General features: G+C 47.2%; 1 protein-coding gene across 1 annotated transcript in view; it reads right to left on the bottom strand.

The window, feature by feature from the left end:
- Positions 1-5,527: 5,527 nt before the first annotated feature.
- Positions 5,528-12,176, bottom strand: part of CPAMD8 (C3 and PZP like alpha-2-macroglobulin domain containing 8) — a 510,164-nt gene continuing 503,515 nt past the window's right edge. The window contains exon 43 of the mRNA XM_029614183.1: positions 5,528-8,634. Coding sequence (XP_029470043.1) covers position 8,634 — 1 coding nt within the window. The 3' untranslated portion in view covers positions 5,528-8,633. The remainder of the gene's footprint in view (positions 8,635-12,176) is intronic.

The following is a 12,176-nucleotide window of genomic DNA, read 5'->3' as shown; positions in this document are numbered from 1 at the left end:
TAAAATCTTCCCTGTCATTAGTGAGGTCTTATCTTAAAGATGTGCTATATTGTCTAATCTTAGCATGGTCATGCAAGCTTTCCAGTTGTGCTGATGCATAAGGTAAAAGGCAGGGAGGAAGAGAGGGTGAGTCCCATCCATTTTATAATTAGTAGTCTTGCATTTAATACACACATGCAAAAAAAAAAAGAATTAAAGCAACAGTAATGTTTTCTTTTTTTGCCAACTCAATAGAAACAACAGAATGGAACAGGAAATGAAAACTATGTTCTCAAATAAATAACTACTATAAAGATTACTCATGCTATGTGTAAGCATACTTACAAACAAATACTACATTTCATTGAAAGGGTTATTTTAAAAAAGCAATATACTGACAACACATAGCTATCAAGTGTATGTAGTGGCATAAACATGAGATTTCATGGTATAGAAATTCATTACAGCTAAACCCCCCTCTTGTGTTACAGACTACTATACAGTTCTTTTTTTTTTCTGGAGGAAGGAATAATTCTGTACCAAAACAAAAACAGCTCTTCCAAAGAAGCTGCCCCACTTCTTTGGAAGAGGAGCCTAAGCAATAGTAACACACAGATTTAGCTTAAAACATTTTCACATGCCACTCCCAGAAGATGTCTTCTGCATTTCCTAACTTTCAAACTGCTCTTTGTTGTTCACTAATTTCCTCTTTCTTCCCAGTCCTACTTAGGTCCAGGGATGCCATGGTCCTTTCTGCTCTGCAGCCCTGGGCCCCCCTCTTCTTCTTTCTGAACGAAGGGGAAGCTAAGCCATAGTTATGGCTGCTGATTTGAAAAATGTTTTGTTTTGTTCCCCTGCATTGCAGCCGTATATCACGGATGTGAAGGAATCAGTTGGCAAATCTAGCCAATGGAAAAAAAGCTCAACTAGCAAAAGCCATCCTATCTCAGATGCCAGTGAATGTGCTACTTTACAAAAAAAAAAAAAAAAAGGTGCTGGTCATACTGGCCCAAACCATTAAACTGTGGCATTCTTCCTGACACCGGGCCGGGTCATATGACATACATTACAATAGCAATGCTGACCGATTTCCAGACAAGTCAGACCATAGCGCTCACCCACAGGATGAGCCTGGATAAGGAACCTAATGTCGGGCTCTTGCTGTGAGTGGAATGTGTGCGGGCTGTCATCAATCTTGCCTGGAAGAAATGTAAATATACAGTAAATTAAGCAAAAAAAAAGGGGCTGAATTAGTACAAGGTTGAAACCTGAGCGTAGCAGGGTCAATAGTCAAGGTTTCAACCTTAGCTATTGCCCATTCAGACATATTTCATATACCTCCAAAATTCAATTAGCTTAAAAAAAACTTACAATATACTGATGAGGTGACTGTAAGATGTAGTGCTTGCATTTCAAACACGTTACTGTGTCCAATATAGGTGTATATGTTCACTGTTGGAAGGGGTCAGATTGTACTATAGTTCCTCCTATCTTTAAATATGGCGTAACGTTTCTGCATGGGGGTAGCCTACATGAAGCAGAAGTTATAACCCTGAACACCTTGCTGGGCAGACTAGATGAGCCATTTTGATCTCTATCTATGGTCATTTGCTTATTCCTACGAGGATCAATTCATGTACTACACATAGCAAACAGTAAGTACTCCATAAATGAAAATTGGTTCTTACCTGCTAATTTTTGTTCCTGTAATACCACAGATCAGTCCAGAAAAGTGGGTTGTGTATCCCTACCAGCAGGTGGAGTCAGAGAACAATTAGAACTTTGGGCACTGCTACATAATGAGAGTGCCATCTGCAGTCACTCAGTATTGACCTGCACCCAAGCCCATGCTAACAGAACTAAATAACGAAGGGTAGCACCCAACCAAATTTCCGGACTACCACTTCATTGCTGGCAAAAACCAGACTGAACAACTGCTAAAAACTGCTCCATGAATCATGTCTGCAAAAAAGGAGCTTCAACAATAAAAAACTTAAGCAGGTTCTGACCAAGACAGTCTTTCGGTATCTGAAGAAAGGGATGGGCCTCTGGACTGATCTGTGGTATTACAGGAACGAAAATTAGCAGGTAAGAACAAGTTTTCATTTCCTGAACATACCCAGATCAGTCCAGAAAAGTGGGATGTACCCAAGCCACCCTACACTGGGCGGGAACCCGAAAGACCCGCACGAAGCACACTCTCCCCAAAGGACGGTTCATCAGAAGCCTTAACGTCCAATCGGTAATGTTTCGTAAAAGTGTGAATAGACGACCACACCGCCGCCCTACAGATCTCCTAAGGCAACAGTAACTGACACTCTGCCCAGGAGGTAACCTGAGCCCTAGTGGAATGACCTCTGAAACCCAAAGGCACCTGACGCCCTCGGGCTATGTATGCTGCGCAAATGGCTTCCTTAATCTCCCTTCTTTGGGCCACCAAAGAGAACGAACAAATGATCAGAACGTCTGAAGTCATTGGTATCCTCCAGATAATGCCGGAAGCTCCACAGTTTAATTGACGTGAAAGGCTGAAACCACCTTAGGGATAAAGGACAGAACCGTACGTAATGATACCCGATTGTCGTAAATCTGAAGAAAAGGATCCCGACAAGACAGCACCTGCAACTCTGAGAACCGACGGGCCGAGCAAATGGCCACCAAAAACACCGTTTTCAAAGTCAGATCTTTCAGGGAAACTCCACGAAGAGGCTCGAAAGGAGCGCCACATAGAACTCGCAGGACTACATTCAAACTCCAATCCGGACACACCGAACGGATGGGAGGGCGCAAATGTTTGACCCCCTTAAGAAACCGAGCAATATCCAGATGCGCTGCCAGCGACCAGCCGTCAAAGTTTCCCCGCAAGGCACCTAGACCTGCAACTTGTACATGAAGGGAATTGAACGCCAAGCCCTTAGCAAGGCCCTGTTGCAGAAAGTCAAGTATCCGAGGAACATGCACTGCTAAAGGGTCGCAGGAACGCTGATGACACCACGTCTCAAAAAGCTTCCAAACTCTCACATAGGCCATAGAGGTGGCTGGACGTCTCACCTGTAGGAGGGTGGAAATGACTTGTTCTGAATAACCCCCCAAGCTTAAACGTTGCCTCTCAAAAGCCAAGCCGCGAGAGAGAAGCGATCCTCCCGATCCAAAAATATGGGCCCCTTATGGAGCAGATACGTTAGATGAGCCAGCTGAAGCCGTACCAGATCCGCGAACCACGGACGACGTGGCCACACCGGCACCACCAGAATCACCCTTCCCGGGTGCCGCTCTATGCGACGGAGAAGCCGACCTATGAGGGGCCAGGGCGGGAAGGCATACAGCAGAATCCCCGTGGGCCAAGAACACATGAGAGCGTCTATGCCCACTGAGCCCTGTTCTCGGTGACGACTGAAAAAAACGAACTGTTTTTGTGTTCGCCTGTGTTGCCATCAGATCCAGCTGAGGAGTTCCCCATCTGGCGCAAATGAGATTCCATGCCTCGAGAGATAGTTCCCATTTCCTGGGTCTAGTTGCTGACGGCTGAGATAATCGGATTGCACATTCTCTACTCCAGCGACATGGGATGCGGCAATGCCCTCAAGATAGCGCTCCGCCCAGGTGAACAGAAGTCGGGCCTCCAGTGCTACGGTGGGACTTCGAGTCCCGCCTTGCCAGTTGATGTATGCCACCGCTGTCGCATTGTCCGAGAAGATGCGCACCATTCTGCCCTAGATCCAGGGAAGACCCGCCCGCAGGGCCAGACGAACAGCCCTGGTCTCAAGCCGGTTTATGGACCAGGATCTTTCCATCACCGACCAGAGCCCTTGGGCGGACCTGTCTGCACACACACCCCCCCCCCAACCTGAGAGGCTGGCATCGGTGGAGATTATCAGCCAATTCGGAATGTCCAAATCCACCCCCCATTCCAGATTGTCCAGTGACAGCCACCATGACAGACTGGCTCTGGATTCCAGAAGTAGAGGCATTGGTAGATGTAATTGCTCCGACACCGGGTTCCAGCGAGACAAAAGTGAACGTTTTAAAGGACTTATGTGAGCGAACGCCCAAGGAACCAAGTCCAAGGTTGAAGCCATGGAGCCCAGGACCTGAAGATGATGCCACACTGTGGGATTGTTCCTTCGAAGAAGGGAATGTATTTGTTCCTGCAACTTCCCTATTTGGTCCGCCGCTAGAAACACTTTGCCCAGCAAGGTATCGAATTGTGCTCAGAGATAAATCAACTTCTGAGTGGATTCCAAGTGACTCTTCTGCACATTGATTACTCAACCTAGGGATCGCAATGTGAACATCACCATGTGCACTGATCTCTCGCAGTCTGCCCCTACTACCCCAGAAGCCATTGTCGCCCCAGACCCCGGGATCGGATCTCGCGTGCCCTGAGGAGAATCCCCTGTGGGGTGAGCCTGATCAGAGAGGCGCTGACGAGGGTCTGTACCCCGACCCCTATTCTCAGGTGGGGGAGACCAGGCTGCTTTACCACAGAGCGTCTCCTTGCCAGGAAAGCCTGGTGCATAAGGAGGACAAATTCTGGGGAAAACCCCTCCGGGTCCCCCTCCCCCACTGGAGAGTCGGCTGGGGTAATATCATCAGTTCCCCTGGTGAGGTTTTCCCTCACCGGGGCTAGAACAGGTGGAGAATCTTCTTCCCGTGAAGCCGAAGGCGAGACAGACGTTCCCTCCCCGAGCGAGGAGGCAAGAAGCCCTGAAGAGCCCTCTAACCCCGGGGAACACGCTGCGCATAAGGAGGCCACATCTAATGCCTGGCCGCGTGACCCACACACGCGGCAGGCCTGCGATTCTGTTTTCAGTCCCATCTGCAGCAGCACGCCGATAGTCTGAAGTGAAATAGAAAAGGGCGCGAATAAAAACAGAAACGCTCGGAGCCGCAACGAGGAGAAAATTTCAGTCAGGCATGACCAAAAAAAAAACTTTTCGTGCTGCGGGCTAAGAGACTACCGGCTGAGGAGAAAAAAATGCGCGCAGCCTTGCCGCGGGAAAGGAGCCTGTCTATAGTGAAATCGCAAGGCCCCCAGCAGGGAAGCAGCGAGTAAACGAGGCACAACACCCTTGCCCTCAGAAACGTCCTGGAGCCCCGGGAGCTGAGGGGAACCCTGCTGACAGCTTCCCCGGCCGGCCTTAAAAGACCCGGTCCCTCCTGCACCTCTCCTTACCTCAGCACTGAAGGCTGTCAGTCAGCGGCAGTGAAAACAGCTCTTTTTTTTTTTTTTTAATTAAACTTTACCAAGACACAGAGAAAAGCTGTTGCAGGAGACAAGGGAGCAGCTGTAGCAGAGACAGTGGTGAGTATTTCTCTGCATGGGATCGTCTTAGTGTTTGCGTAATTGCCAGGTTCTTGTGACCTGGTTTGGCCTCTGTTGGAAACAGGATGCTGGGCTTGATGGACCCTTGGTCTGACCCAGCCTGGCAATTTCTAATGTTTTTATGACTGCAGGTGGCACTCTCGTTATGTAGCAGTGTGCAAAGTTCTAATTGTTCTCTGACTCCACCTGCTGGTAGGGATACACAACCCACTTTTTTGGACTGATCTGGGTATGTTCAGGAATACTATTTTACAAATAATGTTTCTCTCTTCCTTTATTTGCCCCTACATTTCTCTACCTTTCAAGGTCCACCTGCTTTATCTCCCTGGTACTTGCTAGCCCCTCCAGCTCCAGGCCCAGATTAAAGCCAAGAAACAGGCAAGTTTACATTGAGGGATCCAGGGAGCACTGTTGCTTTAACACTTACACTCTTCCACAATGTAGCTGTTTGGGGATGGGGATTATCTTTTTCTGGAGTTCCAGTAAAATAAGAGAAAAGAAATCAGAAGGGAAGCTTAGACTGTATCTGGCACTGCGATCTCCCACAGTGCTTACATTCTTTGGCACAGAGCCTTAGTGTTAGGAGACCCCAGAGACAACAATCATACTTCTGCTACTCTATCTGATGCAGGTTTGTGGGGCCCAGCTGACTCATAACATCTTAAGGGTGTGGTTATTTCATACTTGCCACCCCCTGTCACTTCTTAGCACTCAGGATACTAGTTTAACCAACTTGCTTCTAAATGGTGTTGAGAAAACAAAATGTAAAAGCTGCCACCCCCCTTCTCCTACATTAAGGTCCGGATTTAGTAAGGCTTTCTCCCCTTCCCCTCCTCCCAGCTTACAGGACGATACAATAAAGTGCGCTCCAGTGGAGTGCACTGTTAGCCAGCGTTTGGCCGCGCGTTTTCGACGAGCTATTTTTACCCCTTATACAGAAATGGAGTAATAGTGCGTCGAAAACTCGCGGCCAACCCCTCCAAAAGTAATAGCGCCCGCAACATGCAAATGCACGTTGATAGGCCTATTAGTAATTCCCGTGCGATTCACTAGCGCGTCCCTAGCGCCTCCTTTTACCGCGGGCCCTAATTTGCATGCGGGGCCGATACTGAATGCGTGCCCAGGACACTGGCCTGTGCGCACGTCGGGAGAGCGGGGCGCTCGCCGGCTCTCCCGTGCTCTTTCTATTATCGGCCCCTTTAATAAGTCAGGCCCTTAGATGACAGGTGGGGCCTCCCTGCTAGCCACATTATGGAACAAGTCACAAAAAAGAGGGCCTGCTAGGGAGCATTACTGAATCACTCCTCCTCTTTATGAAGCTCAGCTGCAGTTTCCCTATAAACTGTTATTCCATGCTAGATATGTTTATAAAAGCAGTGGGGCACGACATGCAGCGGCGACCACAAAAGCCTATTTGGGTCACACTTTTCATCAGCTGGTGACCAACAAACCACTAACTCCTTCGCAGCAAGATAAACAGAAATCCAGTGTTCAATGGGAGCCACAATAACATTTTTTGCCCATTTATTTTTTTCCTTAGTAAGTGGCCAACTGATGCAGAGTTTCAATGGCACATCTGCTGCCCTCCTAGGATGACAATGGACTATTCAGTGCAATGCTGTCTGGTTTATGGCAAAACGTATTACAGAACCACTAAAAGTCACAAATAATATTTCATGGCAGGCATTTTAAGTGAAGCAGTGCACCAGGTATTACAGACCTAGGAAATGAACAGAAAACCTGTGCGCTGAAAGTTTTGTTGTAAAGCCTAATGCCCAGCACAGGCAAGCTGTCAACTTAGTTCTGTTTAAGATCATGCAAAGAAGGATTTGAGTTTTCATTATAAATGAAATGGAAACAAAGGTCAAACAAGTTGTAGGCAATGGCTTTTTGCTAGGACTATCTTAATATAAGAGTGACCAGCTTTTGAGAGTTATACTCTCTTCACTGGGTCATTTTGAACATAGCTCTCAAAATGTCACAACTGTATTAAGATAGACAATAAAACACTTATCACAAACAGACTTGTTTGTTAGCCTTTACCTCTGTGTATCCAAATGTACAATAACAGTCATTGAACTGCAAGATATTATTATGAAGAATTATTCATTAGCATTCAAGGCAACCCCAGCCATTATTCAATATCCACACTTGCTGAGCGGGATCAGAATGCACACAGTATGGGGTTCCAGCAGCAGCAGCAGGACTCCGAGTCCTACGGTTAAGGATTGTTAGCAATGTCAGGGCTAGATGGGGGAGGGAACCGGAAGGGGGGAGGGGGGAAGTTGGGAGAAAAAAATGGGGGGAAAACTCCCTCTTCTACCAGTTGTGAATGAAGGTTTATGGCACTGTGGCCTCAGTAGGGACAAGTTCCAACTGAGCTGGAAGCCAAAAAAGAACTGACAAAAGTCACTGGGCTGAAAATATTTTGTAAAAAGTCTTACTCCTTTGCATTTTAAAATCTTTCTTTGTGCTGTGCCTACTTTTGTGGTGATGAAAACTGTGAAGGGAAACAAGCAAGCAGAGTGCTCTGAAATGGAGAGGCATGCTACTTATACTAGTGTTGCAAAAAGGACTCTGATGTTCCTTTCTGGACTTTACTATGAATGAGCAGTAGCTATAAATGGGATGAGGGTCATGTGAGCACCAGGGGACAAGCTGCTTACTTTGCTTCAGGCTCAATCTTCCAAAAGCTCATCAGCCCGCTGTGCAAATTCCCATCTTCAAGATCCCTGCAGTGTGGTTTCATAGGAGTGGTGCACTTTGGAGGGGGGGGGGGCTAAATAATCCTTCCTCTAGGGTCTAATAAAATGTTTTAAGCAAACTGCCTTTAATTTAATACAATGAAAACCTCCTGCTAACATTCCCCCCTCAACCAGTGGAATGTGAAATTGGGGATAGGAGTTTGGAATCAGGCTGAAGGTGACTGGGCAATCCCGATGCACAATAAGCAAATATTTTAAAAAGATGACATTAGAAAATATCACACCACATGGGTGCATGCCTGAAGAGCTTATAGTTACTACTTTTTCCAGTTTCTTTGCCATTTTTCTCCTCTCACTATTGCAAGCATTTTTTCCTCTTTTCCTTTTGCAAAATTACAAATAATAATGCAAATGATGCATATGATGCATAAAGTGAATGTCCATTACATATAAAAAGACATGCAGCCCCCTCTCATCCCCTTCTCTCATTCTTTTAGTATGAGGTCCCAGCTGGCAATCTTGGAAATCGTACATTACATTCGAAACCATCAGATTCTTTACTCTTCCCCATCAGATCTTCGGGATGACAAAAAACCACTACTGCTCTGTTGCGTCCTTTTCTCTCTGTTTAAAACAGAAGATTATGGTAAACATTAAGTTCCATTCACAACCCGCCCCCCTGCGCTTGTTTCATGCGGCAAAAGAGAAAACAAGATCAGATGCTGAAAACATCTGATAAGGGAATATTTTTCACAAATGCTTCACATTGCAAACATTCCTTTTACAGAGATGCTAGTTCATGACAGATCTATTAATGGAACACTCAGTCCTGCAAAGACCTGCTAGACAGATATATTGCCGGGACATTTCATTTTTCTACAAAGTCCTGACTGTTTGTTTATATCTTTTGTCCCAGCAGTTTCCTCCTGCTCCTTTTGATCTTCAGCTCAGTCAGAACTGGTATCTACTGGGCTGTGGCACCATGAGCCTTCACTCGCAGCTATTTGGGGACTTTTCTCTACCTTGTTAACACCTGCCCCCAAGCTTCCTAGCTCAGCCATTGCAGCATGGGAGCAGGCTGCACCTCCCTCTAAAACCCAACTAATATGCACTCTGGAGTCTGGCCAGTAGGTGTCACCACTGAGTCGTGGATAGGACTCCTACCCTCTGGGGAGTGGTGAACATTGCCTCCATAGAATCCTGAGTTCCAGCCGGCCCACGAGTCTAACTCAAGTCTTCCAGATGGCAGAACACAGCACTGCTGCTGAGTTGCCAGGCCAGACTTAAGGCCTGGATTCATCATTCATCGCTGAATGACAGCAAAGACACAGCTGACTCCGCCCTTTCCCCAACCCACCCTGACTCCTCCCCTCCCTGCCCCGACTCCTCCCCTCCCCCTAATTTGCATGCTATCACACGCGAAAAGGGCCTTTGATAAATGACACCATAAGTCCTTTATTTTTCTAAGTACAATGCACTAAAAGGTTTTCCCCATTTTGTGTCTACTGGAAATGCACATTATATCTGGCTTTCAATTCCATTTGACTTTTTAAAATAGGTACCACTGCAGTGTACATTTAGAAATTTACTTTTGATATCTTGATTTAAAAAATGTGAATGTTAAAAAAAAAAAAAAAAAGTGATTTAAAAAATGTTATAGCAAATGTTGCTTACCTGATGTAACAGGTGTTCTCACAGGACAGCAGGATGTTAGTCCTCACAAATGGGTGACATCGAGGATGGAGTCCACCACGGAAAACTTCTGTCAAAGTTTAAACAGAACTTTGACTGGCCCCTACTGGGCATGCCCAGCAAGGCACTGACCCTGCAGCCAGCAGGGGTCTCCCTTCAGTCTGATGTTCAAAGCTACAGGCAGTGCCTAGAAAGTAAAAATAAAACGAACCCAACACCCGCGGGGAGGCGGGCGGGTTTCGTGAGGACTAACATCCTGCTGTCCTGTGAGAACACCTGTTACATCAGGTAAGCAACATTTGCTTTCTCACAGGACAAGCAGGATGGTTGTCCTCACAAATGGGTGAGTACCGAGCTGAGGATGTCCCGACTTGCACCAAATGTACCCAACGGTGTGGCAGCAGGCACAACAACTGAGAGAAATTTGGGAAAGGGCATCCGCACCCTACCGGGTAGGTGGAAGGGTGTTGGTACATCAGGTTGGAAAAAGGTTACGCAAGACAGACTGGCCGAAGATGGAGTCCTGTCTTCCAGCCTTGTCCAAACAATAAAGGGCTGCAAAAGTATGGAGAGAACTCCAGGTTGCAGCTTTGCAGATGTCAGGAAGCGGCACCGATCGAAGGTGTGCCACTGACGTCGCCATGGCCCTCACAGAGTGTGCTTTAACACGGTCTTGAAAAGGAATGCAGCTTGCCTCATAGCAAAAAGAAATGCAGTCCGCCAACCAGGAAGAAAGAGCCTGCTTACCCACAGGTTGTCCCAACTTATTAGGATGGAAGAGACGAATAATTGAGTGCTCTTCTGTGGGAAACTGTACGGTCTAGGTAAAAAGCTAGAGCCCGTTTACAGTCTAGGGTATGCAGGGTCTGCTCTCCAGAGTTGAGTGGGGCCTGGGAAAAAAGATAGGTAGTACGAATAGATTGATGATATGAAACTCGAAACTACCTTAGGTAAAATTTAGTGTGAGTGCGGCGTACCGCCCGGTCCTGCAGGAGCTTAGTGTAAGGCCGGATAGGTAACTAGGGGCCTGTAATTCACTAACCCTGCGAGCTGAAGTAACAGCCAAAAGGAATAACACTTTCCAAGTGAGATATTTCAAGTCACAGGAGTGCAGAGGTTTCGAAAGGAGGTTTCATTAGACGACCAAGAACCAGGTTAAGGTCCCAGGATGGGGCCGGAGGACGCAAGGGTGGCTTTAGATGGAGGTAAGCCCTTAAGAAAGCGTGTTACTAGGGGTTGTACTGAAATAGGATTACCCCCAATACCCTTATGGAAGGCGGCTACCGCACTGACATGCATTCTGATAGAGAGGTTTTAAGACCTGATTCAGAGAGATGCCATAAATAGTCCAAGAATTTGGAGATTGGACAGGAAAGGGGATCAAGGGACCGAGAAGTGCACCATGATGTGTACCTTTTCCATTTGTATGAGTAAGACTTTCTTGTGGAAGGCTTTCGTGAAGCTATCAGGACCCGAGAAACGGAATCTGAAAGGTTAAATGGTTGAAGGACTAACCTTTCAACATCCATGCCGTCAGGGACAAGGCTAGGAGGTTGGGATGGAGGAGGCATCCGTCGTTTTGAGTGAGCAGATGCGGGTCCTTTCCCAGAGGAATGTGCCTGCGGATGGAGAGATCCTGGCGTATTGGAAACCATACTTGGCGTGGCCAGTAAGGTGCTATCAGGATCATGGTTCCTCCGTCCTGGCGTAGCTTCACGAGAGTCTTTGACACAGAAGGGAGTGGAGGGGAATGCATAGAGCAGACTGTTGTCCACGTGAGGAGAATGCATGTCTCGGCCGAGAGTGCTGGCTCCAAATGAGAGAGCAGTAATCGTCCACTTTGTGGTTCTGAGGGGACGCAAAAGAGGTCTATGCGGGGAGAACCCCACTTGTGAAACAGAGAGGTCGCTACAGAGGGATCGAGTTGACCACTCGTGTGGTTGGAGACACGGGTTCAGCTGGACTGCCAATACATTGTCTACTCCCGGCAGGTAAGTGCCCTGAGGTACATGGAGTGGGAGAGGGCTTCCGCCCAGATCTGCGCAGCTTCCTGACACAGAAGAAGGAGCCTGTGCCTCCCTGCTTGTTTATGTACCACATGGCCACTTGGTTGTCCGTCTGGATTAAGATTATCTGATGAAATAGATGATCTTTGAAAGTTCGGAGCGCATAGCGGATTGCTCGAAGTTCCAGGAAATTGATCTGGTGTTCGGCTTCCTGTTTGGAACATAACCCTTGGGTTTGAAAGTCGTCCACATGGGCTCTCCAACCGATGTGAGAAGTGTCGGTGGTTAGGATTACTTGCGGATCCGGTGGAAGAAAAGGTAAGCCCTGAAGGAGGTTGACCTGAGTCGTCCACCAGGTTAAGGATAGGCGCAGCGCTTGTGTGACTGTGACTATGGAGGACAGAGGCTGAAAAGCTTGAATCCATTGGTGTCGCAGAGTCCATTGTGTTACTCTCATGGCTAGACGGG

The sequence above is a fragment of the Rhinatrema bivittatum genome, chromosome 8, assembly GCF_901001135.1.
Source record: "Rhinatrema bivittatum chromosome 8, aRhiBiv1.1, whole genome shotgun sequence".
In the NCBI taxonomy this organism is placed as follows: Eukaryota; Metazoa; Chordata; class Amphibia; order Gymnophiona; family Rhinatrematidae; genus Rhinatrema; species Rhinatrema bivittatum.
The sequence above is the reverse complement of the archived record's forward strand: the minus strand, read 5'-3'. Positions and strand labels throughout refer to the sequence as shown.